Source organism: Cotesia glomerata, linkage group LG1 (genome assembly GCF_020080835.1).
Source record: "Cotesia glomerata isolate CgM1 linkage group LG1, MPM_Cglom_v2.3, whole genome shotgun sequence".
NCBI classification, from domain to species: domain Eukaryota; kingdom Metazoa; phylum Arthropoda; class Insecta; order Hymenoptera; family Braconidae; genus Cotesia; species Cotesia glomerata.
This window is the reverse complement of record NC_058158.1, coordinates 34,262,636-34,282,520: the sequence shown is the minus strand read 5'-3', so window position 1 is coordinate 34,282,520 and position 19,885 is coordinate 34,262,636. Positions and strand designations below refer to the sequence as shown.

The 19,885-nt window shown below is 30.2% G+C and overlaps 1 protein-coding gene and 1 long non-coding RNA gene across 13 annotated transcripts in view; one reads left to right on the top strand and one right to left on the bottom strand.

Moving 5' to 3' along the window:
• LOC123274990 (rap guanine nucleotide exchange factor 6-like) overlaps positions 1-18,349 on the top strand; it is a 115,385-nt gene extending 97,036 nt beyond the window's left edge. For 6 of the 12 annotated variants that reach the window (XM_044742837.1, XM_044742838.1, XM_044742845.1 and 3 more), the window contains 8 exons: positions 5,261-5,473; positions 6,725-7,077; positions 7,496-7,957; positions 9,057-11,119; positions 12,203-12,517; positions 13,343-13,459; positions 15,506-15,745; positions 17,919-18,349. In XM_044742837.1, the coding sequence (XP_044598772.1) occupies positions 5,261-5,473; positions 6,725-7,077; positions 7,496-7,957; positions 9,057-11,119; positions 12,203-12,517; positions 13,343-13,459; positions 15,506-15,745; positions 17,919-17,950 (3,795 nt within the window). In that variant the 3' untranslated portion in view covers positions 17,951-18,349. Of the gene's footprint in view, positions 1-2,900; positions 3,037-5,260; positions 5,474-6,724; positions 7,078-7,495; positions 7,958-9,056; positions 11,120-12,202; positions 12,518-13,342; positions 13,460-14,541; positions 14,734-15,477; positions 15,746-17,918 lie in introns of those variants that run through there. The other 6 variants (XM_044742847.1, XM_044742840.1, XM_044742841.1 and 3 more) reach the window with 6 other exon arrangements.
• On the bottom strand, positions 769-2,902 carry LOC123275006. Its single transcript, XR_006511603.1, has 2 exons — positions 2,202-2,902; positions 769-1,028 (listed from the first exon to the last, which is right to left on the bottom strand). It is a non-coding gene; the product is annotated as an uncharacterized LOC123275006 (long non-coding RNA).
• Positions 18,350-19,885: the final 1,536 nt, after the last annotated feature.

Here is a 19,885-nt window from a genome sequence, read left to right as displayed (position 1 = left end):
GATCAGTACTATATACTATTATACATTCTATTTATTTCACATCGCTTTTGATAAAACCGCCAGCGATTGGATTTACGGTCAACAATTGACCATTCAATAATAATTTTCCAATTCAATATCCCATTCAGTTTTCATCTCACTTCTCGTTTCAAAACTTTATTTATTTATTATTATTATTATTATTATCATCATCATCATCATATTGTATTTTTTTTTTCATTTGTCCATCGGTTGATTTCCATTTTCCAATTCATTGTTACAAATATAAATATAAACACCGCGTAGAACTGTGAAGTAGAGTATGTAAAATAAAAAAAAAGCATAATAGAAAAAATTGCATACAGTGATATTTAAACTGGAACGAAGATCGAGATTAATTATTTTTAGCTCAAGTTCAATTTCTACCTCCCGAAGGTCCGCAGCGGTCCATTTGTCAAAATCCATTAGTTACAGCGCCTAAATAAACAAAACAAGTCTTGCTCCTTTCTCATCACATGTAACTCTACATGCAGTGGTTAAATAAACATTATGTTTAGTTCAGTTATTATACGTAGCATTTTACATAGTTGCCGTACTCTACGTTGTCTGTAGTTATACATACTCGGATGGTTGAATGGGCGAGTGATTTGGAAAGCATGCGTTCAGCTGTAGCTGGGAAAAGTGATAGAGTACAAAGACCCAGTGTACAATAAACAACTAAACAGTATAACGGATCGCATTGGTGTGTAAATCATGAAGCCGATGGTCGTTTTTTTTTGCTTCTCTCCACATCTACCTCAACCTCAACAATCTCTACTTATTTTTCTATCTCATTCTACTTTTTTCAGTTTTCCAAACATAAAGCACCAATATCTTTTCCATCTTTTTCCGCCCCTCATCTTGCGATTTATATATTTTTTCTTGTACTTGGATACATTCCAAAACAATTTTCCAACCCTTATAAATCATAACACTTAAAACATATTTACCTCCAATAACTTTTTTAAAAAATTCCGTTCTTTGACTAATCTTTTATCTTCCAACAAATTCTAAAACAAAAATGATTACGACATTTTTTTTTTAAAATAAACTAGTTCTAGAAAATTATTTTTAAAAAATTGCATTTACAATTTTTTATAGCTTCTAAATGTGAAATTTTTTTTGCTCCAATTTATTTATCAAAAAAAAAATTATAAAAATCATCAGATTATTATTACTCATGTAATACTAAAGTTAGCTGACGTTTTTAATTTTTTGATTATTTTTCATTTATTAAATTAGAATTAAAAAATATTTTTTAAAAATTGCACTTATAGTTTTTCAAATTTTCTACAAATGAAATTTTTATTTTTATTTTTTTGTAATAATTTTTTCAATAAAAAAAAAATTCTTAAATTTTTTAGATGCCGACTAACTTAATTTTCATATTACTCATTATACTATTACTTGATACCAAAAGACTGCCATACTTATCAATAAAAATTTTCATCAAAATTAAGTTAGCCGACATTTAAAAATTTTTATAATTTTTTTTTGTTGAAAAAATTATTACAAAAAAAAAATTCATTTGTAAAAAATTTAAAAAATTATACATGCAATTTTTTAAAAATATTTTTTTGTTATAATTTAATAAATGAAAAAAAACAACAAAACATTGAAAACGTCGGCTAACGTTAGTATTATAAAATTTTCCAACTTTGAAAAATCAATTTTCACAAAAAATTAAAAAAAATATTTTTTCTCATCAATAAAAAGAAATTTCTTCTTTTAAAAAAAATATCTATGAAAATTAAGTTAGCCGACATTTTTAATTTTTTGATTTTTTTTCAATAATTAAATTAAAACAAGTTTTTTACAAATGAAAATTTTTTTTAATTTTTTTATAATAATTTTTTCAATTAAACAAAATTCTAAAAAATTTTAGATGTCGGCTAACTTAAATTTCATAAAATATCTTCATAATTTTTTGAAGTTTTAAAAAATAAGTTCTTACTTTAATTTAGACAAAAAATCCTAAAATAAAATATATATACTCAGAAAATTTTCTAATTTTTTAATAAAATAAAAAGCAAACTTCTGTTGATACTAAAAAAAAAAAAAAATGAATTTTTTTGTTGAAAACTTTTTAAAAGAGAAGCTACAGGTGGAGCCCCTGAAAAATCTTTCTCCCGAGTCGATACGTTCCTGATATTCCCAGCTCTAACTTCGGTCACATGACTCACGTTATTCGCTCAATGATTGGCCGAGACATCGTGGCAGCTCTGCGACGGCGCATTGTCACTATTGTCGTTTAGTTCGTTCAGTTACTCACTACAGATCGAGAATATACTATTAACTTGGTTTTCGTTGGCCGCTGGTTATTATATTAGTTGCGCTGGTGTTTGTTGTGTGTACGGGTACGAGGTACCACACTCTATAGTCTGGAGTGCGTATGCTCAATGCTGTGACTGTGAACAGACGGAATATTTAATAAGAAGGGGAACAACAAGACGACTCAAGACTCAAACCAAGACATTTTGTTTATATTATTTTCATCCTATTGATAACTATCAATACTTGCTTACCAGTTCCAGCATGTGTTCAACTGTCTAATTATTTTTCACGTTATAAATTTTCTTCCGCAATCTGCTAATAATAAATAAACTTTAAATATTATAATTATTATTAAAATTTCCACGGATATGCTGCACAAATGGCTACTGAGTAGAGGTACAATGAAAGCTACTGCCGGTTGATACTCCACCAAATATTTTAATTCCAGTACATAAATACCAAGTACTCATAATTCTAGTTAGTGTAATTATAATTACTACAGACACTTGAGTCGTATGTGAGTGAATTAGAGCGACAAGTTTTGTTTTAAGTGATGATGATGTGCGTAAAAAATTTATTTATTTATTTATTATAAATTAATTTTGCAGAGAGTTAAAAAAAAAAAGTAAATTAATTGATGAATTACAGACTTAATATGTCGGCAATTAAAAATAAATTTAGATGATATAGAATTGAAAATATTGTGCAGTGACAGCAGCGATGGATGCCTTTGGCATGTACCAAGTGAGTTATGCATCAATATAGACTCTGATTAAATTAATACACAATATATTTTATTTATATCAACATGTAAAGAGATATATTTATGTTGATAGTATTAATTGATATAATGTATGTTTTGGATTGTGAATGTAATTGTAAGTATGAAGAATGAAATGTGGATTATAGATGTGAAGCGCGGAAATCTCTAGCTCAAAATGGCCTTGGTGAGGCTCGCTCCTTTCACGGTGTACCGTGTACACCTAAAAGTCCATTGCATTTAACATTTCCCTGTGATGGTGTAGGTAGGAACACACTACCGTATCTATTTTTATTTTTATTCATTATTTTTTATTTATCTTATCTAGATATCGGTTTATCTTACTCGACAATTCGCTTCAATGACTGGCCTGGGTCGTGAATTAAATACACAAAAAAATTAACTTGATTCGAGAGAATAATTCTTGAACCTAGTAAATAATTTTAAAGAGTTTCAGTGTCTTGAATCAAGTAAAATTTTCTTAGTTTGAAAATTTTTCTACTCAAATTAATAAAATAAAATTACTATGAAAATTAAGTTAGCCGACATCTAAGAATTTTTATAATTTTTTTTTATTACAAAAAAATAAGAAAAAAAACTTGAAAAACTTTAGTAATAATAATTTTAAAGAGTTTCAGCGTCTTGAATCAAGTAAAATTTTCTTAGTTTAAGAATTTTTTTACTCAAATCTATAAAATAAATTTTTTGAAAATTATGAAAATTAAGTTAGCCAACATCTAAAAATTTTTATAATTTTTTTTATTAAAAAAATTATTACAAAAATTTTCACTTGTAAAAAACTTGAAAAACTTTAAGTGCAATTTCAAAAAAATATTTTTTTGTTCCAATTTAATAAATGAAAAAAAATAAAGAAATTAGAATTTACTTGATTCAAGTAATTTTCTTTTCTCTGTACTGGACTGAATTTTCATTCTCATAAAGTTTAATGTAACTAAACTCCATATCCACGATTCTGTTTGCATTTTATAGTAGAAATAGAAAAAGCAATTGAGCGATTCCGCATTCTTAAACTCTCGCTGTTTTGTTTTGCTGATGGAGCACCCATGTAGGTGTGTTGCATCTATCAATTGTCAATTGTCACCCAGTGTACATATTATATGTACTCTTTTCATCATGATGTCATGATGTCCAGCGTCCTAACCTTACCGTCAATCCGACAATCACGCCCATTCTTGGTATTCTACTCCTCGCCTCGATCGGTACTGTCGCTTAGTTCTGATATATATCATGGGATATATATTGTTGTTTATAAATATAAATATTAAAATTTATACGGACTGGAAAGGTCACGTGGACTCAGGGTCATCGAAACGTCAACAGCGAGTTGTTTTGGGTTTTAAATAACAATTTTTTATTTTTACTACGAAAAAATATTATGCATTTATTTAAACATTAAGAAATATTTATTGCATTTTTTTTTTTAGGAAATTTTGAATTATTTTTTTAAATTTAAAGCAAGCTGTTCTAAATAAACTGAAACCAATTGTACTTGAAATTTACTGGTTTTACTCACAGTAGTGCTTTATGATTTATGATTCATAATAAATAATAATCCTAGAATTAACAGTCAGCACAAACCTTTTGTTTTCTTTTAAACAGATAAATTATTATTGAAAGGAAAAATATTATTAAATTTGTATAACCAGTTTTTTTTAGAAATAAAAAGTAAACTTATGTAATGAAAAGTAATTAATTTTCATTATGTAACAGTAATGATCTGAAACACTTGAAATTAAAATTTAAAAAAATAATTATTTTCCACTCAAGATTAAAAATGAGAATCTTTAAATAAAAATTGACTTTGACCGACTGGCCATTTAAACAAAATAATAAATAATAATATTGATAATTGGGTTTGATACAATCACCAATTTATAGTTTTTAATTTAAAGCTTGTAAACTTTTATTAAAAAGGTTTATGTAATAATATAATATAAAGAAGATTGAGCGATGTGTGTGTGCGCAAGTGAAATAAATTGCGCGTGTATATGTAGATTGATATGACCGATGATTAATAGACTCACAAAGCAATTGTTGAAATGCATTGTCTTTATTGAGTGACTAAAAGTCTCGGTATGATTTATGATTATGGTACAAATACAGTTCTGGTGGTTTCTATTTATTATTAAACTGTCTTGTCTCAATATAAGCTCACATTGTAAGCTAATAATTTGTTCTTTATTTCAGTTTGCACCGGGGCTGACGAGCCGGCCGGAGCTGTACCAAAAGTCGAACAGGAGTAGCCATTCAAGCGACACCAGCTCGGCGTACAGCGGGTCAGACACAATGACGTCGGTCCAGGGATCTTTGGACGCGGACAACGACGAGGTCGACTTCTCTGGCCTCGTCGAGTCGATAGTAGACAGCGATGAGGAGGAAGATCTTGCTGAGAGCATGGACGTACGTAATTGGTCACTTATCTTGTATTAAATCTAGCCAGTAATCATATTAAATAATTCTGTAGATGAGATAACTCCGAGTACAGAGCATACAGTCTGTAGTATATAATTGAATCTTCAATTTTATTTTATTTATCATTTTTTTCAAGTAAAACTGGCATTCAGAGGGTCGTAAAAGCAATAAAGTATACAAGTCAATTGCCAATACCAACACATTTAATCTATCTATCTCAATAGCAATGTTTAAGTATATAAAAATGTTAGTCTTGGTAATTGACAGATAATTCTTAGTAGCTACAACCTTTAATTTTATTTTAATAATGATTGAATGCCGTAAGATGGACGGCAGAGTTCCTAGGGTCCACCTTTACAAGCATGGAATGTGAGTGTAATCCATACATGCTTGTAAACTAAAATAAATATATATATATATATATAATTTTTATAATTTAATTGAAAGACTTTTTTTTATTTATAATTAAATAAAAATGAATTGAAATACTAAAAAAAAAAAAAAATTATTGTTTAAGAAATTTTTTATGAAAATTATTTTTTATTCTGAGTAATTCTTTTCTGAAATTATAATTATACACGGAAAGAACAAGATGACACGGATATCATCCCAGATTATACTGAGTGAAAAAAAAATTTCAGATAGAAGCTAGTATAATCCAGATTACAATGAGTATTATCCAGATATCAGACAGTATAATTTAAATTATACTAAGGTAAAAGACCCAGTTATTGACACTGGCCTAGTTATTGACATTTGAAATTTTATTTTAATTAAAAAAAAAAAAAAAAAAAATTAACTTTAAGAAATTAATAAATATAATTTTGAGTTTAAATTTTAAGAAAATTCGTTTTTTGAGAACATTTAATTTTTTTAATTAGAATAAAACTGCAAGTATCAAACAACTAGGCCAGTGTCAATAACTGAGTTTTTTACCTTAGCTACTATCTGAAATTTTTGTTTCACTACAAATATCACTGAGTATAATCTGGGATGATATCCAGTGTCATCTTGTTCTTTCCGTGTAATAATAATAATAATAATAATAATTATTATTATTATTATTAGTATTATTATTAACAATTTTTACTTCAATCGTAAATTTACAAGCATGTATGGATAAAATTTTTTTTTCATGCTTGTAAAAATGAACCTTATGAGCTCCGCCGTCCATCTTACGGCATGAAAAAAATTTTATTTTGTTTAAGAAAGTTGTAATAACGATTTTATAAATTTCAGAGCCTGACTGTTCGCGATACCGTGCGTGAATGTCTGGAAAAAGATCCAGCAGAGCGAACCGAGGAAGATATTGAGATCCTGCTAGAGTTCACGCAACATTTAAAGGCATTCACGAACATGACCTTGGCCGTGAGACGTGCACTGTGTGCGGTAATGGTATTCGCAGTGGTGGAGAGCGCCGGGATGATCGTACTGACTGATGGCGAGGAATTAGATAGTTGGAGTGTGCTGATAAATGGTGCTGTTGAAATAGAACATAGTAATGGCGATGTGGAGCAATTACATCTTGGTGATAGTTTTGGAATTTTGCCAACAATGGAGCGATTGCTACACCGAGGAGTTATGCGAACAAAGTAAGTAAACAAATCCTCTGTCTGGTGAGACGTCAAAAATATACTTTATAGCAATTACTAGTCGTGATCACGTTTAATTGTCATTGCAATTGCTGTGCAGTTGATAGGATTTAAATAAATGTTTATTATCCTTCTCCTCTCTCTCTTTTTCTCTTTTGATGTTTCTCTCTTCCGTGTATATAGATTATAAATTATAAATTACATTGTGTACTTGCTAAACAGTTGCTGTTGACATTAAAGAGATACAGTATATATATATATATATATATATATATATATATATATATATATATATATATATATATATATATATATATATATATATATATATATATATATATATATATTACATACTAAATATTTATTAGTCGGGATTGTTTTGGCAAATTTTCATTTATTTGTTTTGTTCTTGTCTTAGGTGCAATGACTGCCAATTTGTTTGTGTGACACAAGCTGACTATTTTCGCATCCAGCATCAGGGGGAAGAAAACACGAGGCGACATGAAGAGAACGGTCGAGTGATTTTGGTTACCGAGCTGAGAGGCGCCTTGGACGGTGGAACAAGACGCGGTCATGTTGTGATTCGCGGGACACCTGAGCGACTGATGCTCCAACTTATTGAAGAAAACAGTATTACAGACCCGACGTATGTTGAGGATTTCCTGCTGACCCACCGAACGTTTATCGACAGCCCGCTGTTGGTTGCCGATCAATTGCTCGAATGGTTTGCCCAGCCACAGGTCAAAGATCGCGTTGCACGTGTCGTTTTGCTGTGGGTCAATAATCATTTCACGGACTTTGAAACAGACCCCGCGATGATGGAATTTTTAGAAGCATTCGAGGCTGGTCTTGAGCGCGAAAAAATGCAGGGTCAACAGAGGTAAATTTTTATGTTCAGTAGCAATTTATTTTATCAATTGTATATTTTTTTTTGCTTAAAAATTATCCAGACTCTTGTCGACTAAAGGAGTATCCTGGTCTAAAATCATGAATTTGAGGTCATTTTTAAGTGCTGTAATAAAAAAGAAATTAATATTTTTACGATCGATTTTTTATATGATATATCTTAATATTTTAAGAATAAAGAAAAAAAAAAGTAAAAAAATTCAAAATTCAAAAAGTTATCAGCTGATGAAGTAGAGGGCTTCAAAAAATTGGCACGCAACTATACCCACGATTCCAACCTTCCTTGCAATTGGAAAAATAAAAATAAAAAATATTATTAATCTAGAGTAATGTCGCAATGTCTGATATTACGGAAAAGTTGAAAAAAAATTTTTTTCACAAAATGGCAACTGTTTGAAAAAAAAAATTAATTTTTGTACCATTTTTTTTTTCGAATTTTCCGAATTTTTTAAAAATAGTAAATATTGAAATTCGGAGATGAGGCCAGTTCAGGTGATAGAAAAGTCTATAAAGAAGACTCACACCAAATTTCAAGTGATTCGGTTCAGTAGAACTTGAGAAATTGTGGGTGTTGTTTTAAAAAAGACAGTTTCAAAAAAAAAAAAAAACGCGTTTAAAGTTTCGCGTAAAATTTCTCGCAGTCTAGTTCAGATGCCGCGTCAGAAAAACAGCTAAGGCAAAACACCCCATTAATGACACCTTTAACCCCTATTAGTGACACTTTCTTTCAATGAAAAAATGTTCTATTTGGAATAAAAATTAAAAATTTTTTGATCTAAAGGTCTTAAAGATTAGAAATAATATATTCATTATTGAAATTAATGATTTCATTAATTGAATAAGTACCAAAATTAAAGAAAGTGTCAGTAATGGGGTCCCCGCCACTAATGGGGTCTTTTACTCTATATCTCCTAAAATGATTCTAATTTTCTAAAATTCTTCTAAGGACATATTCTTAAAGAGTTAAGTTTTAAAAATATAAAAAAAATCGATTTTTATCAAATTTCTAAACCAGAATACCTTCATAAGATAAAATTATTTATTCATTTATTAATTGTAATTTTTTTTTTTAGATTATTAAACATTGCATGTGCTGCAAAAGCGCGAACGCGCAACATAACTCTAGCGAGGCCAAACCGAGACGAAGTCCTGAATTTCAGTATACTTGGAGGATACGAACGCGGATTCGGAATATTCATATCCAAAGTAGACAAGAACTCCAAGGCCGAAGACGTAGGATTGAAGCGCGGAGACCAAATTCTAGAAGTAAATGGCCAGCGCTTCGAGCACGTGAGCCACGCGAGAGCCCTAGAAATTCTTCGTGGTTCAACGCATCTCAGTATTACAGTTAAATCTAATCTCCTGGCATTCAAAGAAATGCTCCAAATGCCCGACAACTCGCCGCGACCACGTGGAAGAGTAAACAAACCCGAAATCCCGCGAATATCAAGCGACCCGCGCTCCAGGCTGTCAACCCACGTGGACCCGTTGACGCCTGGAGGGCAGCTCAACCCCATGGTCGGCGGAGTGCCCCTGCTAATTCCCGACAACAACGGCTCGCCTTGCAAGGACTCCAAAAAAGAACACAAAGGGTTCATGACACTGGGACCAAAAAGGCGATTTCAAAAAGCGCTAATGAAGATGAACATATTGCCAAAGAACATTATCAACGACGGTATGCATGCTGATGATTCGCTGGCACCTCCTCACACGCCTCCGGGAACGGGACTCCAGAATTCTTCGAACCTTTATCATTCCCGCAGTAATCCCGATTTAACCTCGATATATTGCTATGATGATTTAAGAGCGCCCGATTATCCCGAGCACGTACTGAAAGTCTACAAAGCTGATCAGACTTGCAAATATCTTTTAGTACATCAAGTAACGACAGCTCATGAAGTTGTTATGCTTGCATTGCAAGAGTTTGGGCTGGGAACAGAGAGCAGCTCGAATTATTCCCTGGCAGAAGTAAGTGTCGCCGAAGGCGGAATGATTAAGCAGCGAAGACTGCCAGATCAGCTGCAAAATTTGGCAGAGAGAATAGGCTTAAGCTCGCGCTACTACCTTAAGACCAACGGAGTTTCCGAGACGCTGGTAGCTGACGAACAGGCACCTGAATTGATACGAGAGTCCCAAGTACATTTTTTACAACTAAACGCCGTAGAAGTTGCTATTCAGTTGACACTCCAGGACTTTAGTATTTTCCGGCAAATAGAATCTACAGAGTACGTGGATGATTTATTTGAACTGAAGAGTCGCTATGGGATACCGATGCTCAGCCAATTCGCGGAACTAGTCAACAGAGAGATGTTTTGGGTTGTTACGGAGGTTTGCTCTGAACACAATCTTGTCAGACGTAGTAAAATAATAAAACAGTTTATTAAAATTGCCCGCCAGTGCAAAGAGTGTAAAAATTTCAATTCTATGTTCGCGATTATTTCCGGTCTGGGTCATGGAGCTGTCTCACGTTTGAGAGCCTCTTGGGAAAAATTGCCCAGCAAGTATCAAAGGTTGTTCAGCGATTTGCAAGAACTGATGGACCCCAGCAGGAATATGAGCAAGTATCGCCAGCTGGTGGCTTCTGAACAAACGCAGCCGCCGATAATTCCTTTCTACCCCGTGGTGAAGAAAGATTTGACGTTTATTCATCTGGGAAATGATTCTAGAGTCGAGAATTTAGTTAACTTTGAGAAATTGAGGATGATTGCTAAGGAAGTGAGGGCGCTTACGAATATGTGCTCGTCGCCGTATGATTTGCTGACGATGTTGGAGCGTGGTGGTCAGCCTCCGAGTTCTGCTATGGTTGCGCTTAATCAGATGACTACTGGGAATCAGGGTGGTCAAACTGCGACTGTTAAGAGGAGGAAAAAGTCAGCTGCCGCGCCGAATCCCAAAAAAATGTTCGAAGAAGCTCAGATGGTCAGGCGGGTCAAAGCCTACTTGGCGAATATGAAGGTTATTACGGATGAGGAACGTTTACACGCGTTGTCGGTGGATTGTGAGCCACATGCCGGTGCGGTTGCTGTTGCTGCGGCTGTTCCGTTGTCAGGAAGTCGGGGCAGGAGGCATCCTTCACCCACGCTTTCTACTACTAGTAGTGCCAGTAGTACTAGTGAGGGCAGAAAAAGCATACAAGGTATTTCATTGATAAAAATTAGTTTTTAATAATAACTATGATTTTTGGTTCATTTTATTGATCGTAATTAGGTGTCTGTTTTATAATAAATTCTTAAAAAATTAATGGATATTTTATATTGTTGAAAAATTTTTTAAACTAGGAAATTAAAATTACAAAATTATTAAATTTGAGGAATTTTAGTAGATAGGAGATTTTTAATTTAAACCGTCTTTAAAAATTTTAATTGCCGAATTTGTAAAATTATCTTTATTGTTAAGAGAATAAGAAAAATTTTGAAGTATTTAGACTGTATTCGAAAATGCTCTATCATTAGAAACATAATTAAGAAATGACTTTGTGTCTTGTGAACTATTGACATTTTTAAAGATATAAGCTCATCCCGACATTACACTCATCGAAACCTTTCATTTGAGTACCCACATCAATTTTTCATATATTTATATATATTATATATATGTATATATGAAAAATATATCAAAATGCATGTGGGTACTCAAATGAAAGCTCTTGATGAGTGTAACATCGGGATGAGCTTGTAACTTTAAAAAAGTCAATAATTAAGAACTGACTTTGCTATCTTGTTAACAAATGATATTTTTAAAGATATAAGCTCATCCCAACATTACATTCATCGAGACCTTTCATTTGAGTACCCACATCAATTTTTCATATATTTATATATATTATATATATTTATATGTGAAAAATATATAAAAATGCATGTAGGTACTCAAATCAAAGCTTTTAATAAGTGTAACATCGGGATGAGCTTATATCTTTAAAAACTTCAATAGTTAATAAAGTACAGTGCAATTTAACAAAATTCATTATTTAATAAAGCAAAATTTTATTTATTTATAATTTACAAATCACGGAAATCACAAAATGACTTAAAAGTTGCTAGTATAGCATTTATTCATTATTACTACCAATTGTGATTTATAAATTGTGTTAAGCAATAAAAAGTAATTAACTTTTTCAATTACTACCAATATAATTGATCAATTAATTATTTTTGAATAATGAATCTCAATAAAATTCATATTTCCAACTAAAAACTAATTGAATAATCCATTCCAGGTACAAAATTCGGAGCAGCATCACCACAAGCAGTACGAAAAATGCTAGCTCTATCAGACCCTCACAAGACCCGACCATACCAACCAAAGCACTGTCCCGCGCTTCCAGTCCCAGGTCTAGCTTTGCACTCGAGCGGATTGGAACCAAGTCCAGGAGCACCTAGAAGAGTAGGTTCTGGTAGCCGAATGCCGATGCATGAAAGGTCGCACAGCGATACACCCTCTGGTTTGCCGCCTCCAGTGGATCTTAGCGCCGAGAGCAGTAGTGTCACTAGTCTCAGTAACCTCCAACCTTTAAGAAAGACACTGACTAGTGGTAAGTCGTGACTTATTGTAAACTTAAATACTTATCGTTTTCTTCTAGTCGCGATTACACGATCAACACAGTACAAATACAATAACAGTAACAAATAAAATGAATAATAATTAGCTTAATATAAATTTAACAAACTAGGGAACGGCTTACACTTTTGTCTTGAACCATGGTGCACTTTCGTTGCTCGTTCATACACGGATCGGATCGTACGTTATATTAAAAATTTTATTTATTTTTTTATTTTTTTTGACTATTATAATTGTTATGCACGTTGCACAATTGTTACGCAATATATTCATTTGAATATTCATTTTTATTATTATTTAAAATACATTAATAATATTCATTCATATTAAATGTTTCATGTCATACATTTATGAGCATCTACTAGCATCTTGATTAAATTTGTAAATAAAAAAATCTATTTTTGCTATCAAATAATATCAAATGATCAAATAGGTCTGATCATAATAATATAATAATATATATAATAAAATAATGGAAGTAAACATTATGAGATAACGATCCGAATGTTGTCACCATGGGACATACATGTAGAGCTTTTATATTGTCGTCAGGGTTATTAGTTAACTGTTTTATTGATGTAATACGCAATAATAATGACAATATTAAGTAATAGATATTACGTTATTAATATTGTTATTGTTAGTAATATTATGCAATAATATAACCAATAAGTATAAATAAATAAACATAAGTAATAGCCTAGATTAGATTAGATTAAAGTATTAAGGATTAGAAGGAGGTGTATTGGTTGGGCTGAAATAGTGTTGTGATAGAAGTATGTTGCCGACGTCTGCGTAGGTTCGGTGACGAGCAGTGACAGTGGTCACAGTACACAGTTGGATAGCCACAGCGGGAGCAGCGTCGAAGCTGGTGGGAGTCCTCCACCGCCCCAGAGACGGCATTCATCCATGCAAGGTATGTAACTCCGAGTACACCCACCACAGATACTATTAATATTTTATTATTATTTTTTACATTTAATAACGGGTTTTTTTTTTCGGAATTTTTTATCAATATTTTATAAATTTTTATTAATAAATATCGTATGTCCCATGGCAGATACATTTTATTTTCTGCCATCGCGTTATACATTTAATCATTAAATTATTATTATTATATATTTATAAAGCTTTATTCTTGTTCATCTGTCATTCTTTGCTTTTATGGTATTTGGTGTCTAATTGTCGAGGATTGCTTAAGCGCTTTGTCAAGCTAAGACTTGGGGTTTATTTTTATTATCTTTTATTTACTATTTTAAGTTGTATTACTCTTTTATTGGCTAGTAATTCAAAAACTAGATTAAAAATTTATTATTTAATTGCAATAAATATTCAATTTATGATGATAAGTATTGTGGGTGCATTTGAAAATGCTCTATCTCTAGATACATAATTAAGAAATTACCTTGTATCTTGTAAACTATTGATATTTTTAAAGATATAAGCTCATCCCGATGTTACACTCATCGAGACCTTTCATTTGAGTACCCACATCAATTTTTCATATATTTATATATATTATATCTATCTATGTATATATGAAAAATATATCAAAATGCATGTGGGTACTCAAATGAAAGCTCTTGATGAGTGTAACATCGAGATGAGCTTATATCTTTAAAAATGTCAATAGTTAAAAAAGTAAAGTGCAATTTAACAAAATTCATTATTTAATAAAGCAAAATTTTATTTATTTATATTTCACAAGTCACGGCAGTCAAATAGTGACTGCAAGGTTGCTAGTTACTATAAATACACTATAAAAAAAAATTTTTTTCTTTTAATTAGCCAATAGAGGAGCAATTATATTTGATAATTATTATTATACATATTTTTTTAATTTCAATCTGAATGTTTGCCGGTAATGGTTTTAATTCTCAATTTTAAAATAAAAAAAAATAGAGGGATCATTTTTACCTTTATAAAATCTCTGATCGACAAAGAAAAAAAAAATAAACAGAAAGTAGAGTAGTTGGGTTATTAAAAATTGTGGTGCAGGATCGGTAAGAGGTGGATTGCCTCCATTCCCCCACGCAGTAGCAGTGCTACCTCCGCTTCCAATCAACCATACGCATAATCATCAGAATCAACAACAACATCATCATCATCTACATCATCACCATCATCACCATCATCACCAACAATCCCAATCATCACCACCACCACCACCGCCACCGCCACCCCCTCGAGGTGAGTCGACAAAGGACCGGCATGTCTCCTTTTTATTTGGTCACGGCATCCACTTACATTCATGCTGTCATTAACCACCGGACTACTCCTTGTCCTTAATTTAAAATATACTTCACTACCTTTCTGTCTTTTTTTTTCTTTATAATTATAATTATAAATATACATGTACATGTTACATTTGTAAGGCATAATCGCTTGGCTGAAGAGCTAGTTTGAGCACGCTAACAACCATGTAAATTGTCAATGTCATATTTATGAGTTTTTGCTACTTGACTGGTTGGCTTAAAGAGTACTGAGTACTTTTTCGTGGGTTGTCTTGTCTTTATTATTAACAACTGTTGCTGCTGCTGTCTCCAGGTGTGTATGTTGTTATTTGTGACTGCTGTTATTTTAACTACAATTTTACTCATCATTATTATTATTATTGTTATTACTACTACTATTTTTTTTTAATTTTCTTCATTCATCTTTTTTCTACTGGTACTTTCCAGGTTTCTTTCTCCAAAAATTTTGTAAATAAAAATTCTGGAATTTTTTTTTTTGGAAAATCGATATTACAGTCGTTAATCAGAGTTCATTTGCTAGTGTGGTTTTTAATGGCCTTAATGTTTTGTAACCAGGGATCGGCGATAATTTGGGAAATACTTGATTATTTTGAAAAATTATAATTTTTCAATTTTTCAAAATCAAGTTAAAAAAAAATCCGATAGGGTGATAAATAATAATAAAAATCTGTAAATGAAGAACGAGACCCAGAGTGAAGGGCTTTCAGGTTGTACGGGAACTGGGCTTGGATTCGGAACAGGAGTGATGCACCATAGCGCAGGGACAACCTCTTTTATGAACAATAATTCCTCGATGATCCAGCGACCTGGAGTGCTCCCAGGAAGTGCTCCTGGGCAGTGTCGACAGCTTCCAGCGTACAAAGTCGCCGCTCAGATGGCAAGATTGCACAGGCTGGGCAGAGCCCACAGCCACGAAGGAGTCACTTATCGCACCAACCACGAAGATGGTACTGCAGTAACGCCTAATACACAATTTTAAATTTTATTAAATTATTACTTCATGTCTTTGGATTACTCACTGGCATTCATGTCCATATTTTTATATTATAAATAACACTCATAAATTTTTATAAGTATTGTTGTTCAATACTGTTATATTTTTTATATTAACATTATTTTCGCCGGTAAAATTATTACAAACTAAAACTATTGTATCGTAGAAATTTTATATTTATAAATTTTTATATAGATTATATCATAGTCTAGAACAAAAATCCGTTAGGTGATGGCCATCGAAGTGTAAACTATTTTTATTTCTGCTAGTTTCTTTGTTCACTTATATTTAATTGCAACTTTGTTCTTTATATATTTATTATATTCTACGGGATAATAATACTTTACGTCATTTCTTTTATTATATATTTTTATTTTATTTTATTCTTCTTTCTCTGCTCTAGTCTGGTCTTCTTATTATTACTTTATTAAAAACAATCTCTACTTTTTATTTAAAAACTTCATTACTTACTATGTTAATTTTTATTTATTTATTTATTACTTTCTATATTTTTATTTTAAAAAAAAATTTTTCATAAAATAATAATGTAAACGTATATTGTGCATTCTTAACATCACTCTCATGACTACGCATTTATAATCAGATGCACCAAATGCTTGCCAATATCTATTTAAACATCACAGTCAGCATATTTGCAGTCACTTGATAGATTGTTATTGTAGTTGCCTGCTTTGTATTGTATATTGTAAAAAAAAAAAAAATTTATCGTGGTAACATTACAAAATAATTACTAATTTTATATTTTTACTTGTACATATTACTTTTATTTTATTTTACATTATTTTTATTTTAGTAACTGTTATTGCTTGTACTTAGTCTGCCTGCATTCATTGTCATTTTTATCACACTAATATTAATTATTAAAATTTTTTAAACTGCATCACTTTTAATTTTTAAATTTGGCACTGGTAAAAAAATTTGAATCCTCTAAAAATTTTTTTTTCAGTGTTAGTACACAGAAAGAACAATATGACACTGGATATCATCCCAGATTATACTGAGTGGTATCTGGATTATACTCATTGTAATCTGAATTATACCAGCTATTATTGCACGACTCATGATGCGAAGCATTAGAGAGTGCTTTAAGATCGAAAAATTTGTTTTTCCTTAATTTCGCAACTATTTAATTAATTACACAATTGATAATCTACGTAGTCTAATTAATTTGCGTATCATTCGATAGATAATTTAATGGAGATTAATTCTGTCACTGGTAAAAATCAATTTTAGATGATAGAACCAGAAAAAAATATCAAAATAGTTAAAAGAAAATTCGTGTCAATCAACTCAATTTGCCGTTAAAAATACGATAACTTGCGTAAAAATTCACGAATTTAATCAGTTTTTTTTTATTAGCTTGGTATTCCCTTTGCGGAGATCTCCATTGGAGATGGTCATTTTATTTAATGTTGATTATTTGTTATTAACGAAAAACTAAAATTAATGAAAAAAATCCGAATCTCGGAAAAAATAGACCCGGAAAAAATTTTAAAATGATGAAAAATTCATATTATTTCATCAAAATTATTATAAAATGAAAATAATAATAATAATAATATTTTTTTTGTCACAAAAAATAGAGCGATCATTCTGGGGGTGCTTGTTTTTCAGGAAAATTGTGGGTGTGATACAATTATTATTATTATAATTTTTATTTTATAATAATTTTAAAGAAATAATATGAACTTTTCATGACTTTAATATTTTTTCCAGGTCTATTTTTTCCGGTCTATTTTTTCCCATTACCAAAAAATCCACACTCAGTGCGCATGATCAGTTTAAAACACCGCGCGAAACTTGAAATAAAAAAATAAATAAAAAAAGAAATTGTATTTGAAAGTATTAAAAAAAAAGTAACAAAAAAAATAGTAAATTGCAAAAGTAATATTTAAATAAAAAAAAATATTCTTTCAGAACATTAACTATTTTTTTTTATTTATCGAACGAATGATCATTATAAGTCGTACACTTTTAGATTTGCCAAACTTTTCTGAAATTTTTTTTCATTCAGTATAATTTAGGGTGATATCCAGTATCATCTTGTTCTTTCCGTGTAAAAAAAAAAAATAAAAATAAATAATTGGGATTATAATTTGTTCTAGATGACGACGAAGCTCAAGTGTCAGCAGTGTAAATAAAGAGCCAACACGAAGAAAAAAAAAGTCAGCAATCAATAGAAGATAAAAAATACGAGAAAAATTCACCAGTTCCTGACCGTCCTCTGTTTGTTTGTTTATATTAATTTTTTATATTGTATTAATTATTTTCTACTATTTATTTTTTGTACTTTACTAGTGGTGTGAGTCAGACTAGCGAGCGGATAGGACATATCTAAAACGAATGATTGTGAATAGATAAAAACAAAACAAAAAGTATATATTTAAAGAAAAAAAAATAATGCGAATAAATAAAATAATAACCGCATGTTATTTAGTGCTTCCTTGTACTCCGGACCATACACGCATTGATCTATAATATTTCCTGTCATGTACCCGACAATGATAACTGATAAAAATAAATACATATATATATATATATATATATATATATATATATATATATATATATATATATATATATATAAAATAAAAAAAAAAAATATATACATGTATATTACGATTAATTAAAGTGTATAAATCACGGGTGTAAAGATTGAGGATGAGGAAAGCCTACCATAAAAGAAAAAAGTATATCATTTAAAATATACTATGCTGATCGCTTTTACTCTAGTACTGAATAATAATAATAATAAATATATATACTATAAATTATGAAGACGGACAAAAAGTTTAGTAAATTTTATTTTACTCAAACTCATTTAATTATATCTAATCATTCAAATGAAATAAAGTTTTATTTGAGTGACTAGAAATATATTACAAATCAGTTATATATATATATATATATATATATATATATATATATATATATATATATATATATATATATATATATATATATAAATGTGTAATAAATTGAATCCAAAGATGTTAAATATTCTTTTTAAATGCCGAATAATTATTTAACGGCACCTGTATTATATTTATTTATAAGTTAGTTTATAAAAGGAATTTAAAGTATAATTATAGTTTGTAAGTTTGTGTAAATAGCTTAGAATAGAGTTAAGCTGACATTAATACTGAATATTATTATTATTAATATTAATATTATATATGTGGAGAATTAAATAATATATAAAAGCCGTAATGGCTTTTTTATTTCAAAAACGAAAGATTAATTGATAATTAAGAGGTTAAATTTGCAGTTTAATAAATAAAAATCTTTAGTTGAAAATTATAATTAATTATATTAATGATTGATGGAAGTAAAAAGTTAAGTGTTAAATGATGATTTATGATTCAAAATTAATAATTTTGGTTATTATGTATACGATTGTTTAAATTTAACGGACCTAATTATCGTCCGTTTAAGGAGTGATTACGTCGTTAACGGTGTCCATGAATGGTCTCTGTTTTTTTGTTCTACCTAGTTTTTGACTGAGTGTTTAAAAGTTATTTTTAGAAAGTCCAGAGTAGTTGTAATAATTATTAATTCAGGATATTTGTATGCTAATACTGTAAATTCTAAATTTATTTTCATCGTAATATTTATTGTAGGCGTTTTAATTAACTGGAGGATCATATTGTATGAATAATTGTGAATTTTGATATTTCTATGCAAATTTTATTTTATTTATTGTATTTACATATTTGGACACGTTTCGTGGTACATTTTTTTGTGATAATTGCATGTCCTAATTAGTGAAGTTCAATTATATTATTTGGGTATCAAATAAGTGATCAATTAATTACTGTATTATTAATCATAATTATTATGGACTGCGTTGTATTATAAATTATTGATAGTAATTATTACATCGGAAATTCAATTAAAAAAAATTTTATTCTATAAGTTTGACAAAAATTTTTGGCTATTAAATTGAGAATCAAAAAAAATTAAACACTCAGTTACTCAACTAGACACAAGGGGATAGCCACGGTGAAGATAAAAAAAGTAGGTGATTTCGGGAATTTTTTTGACTGGAATAATAAAGGGATTTAGGGATCGG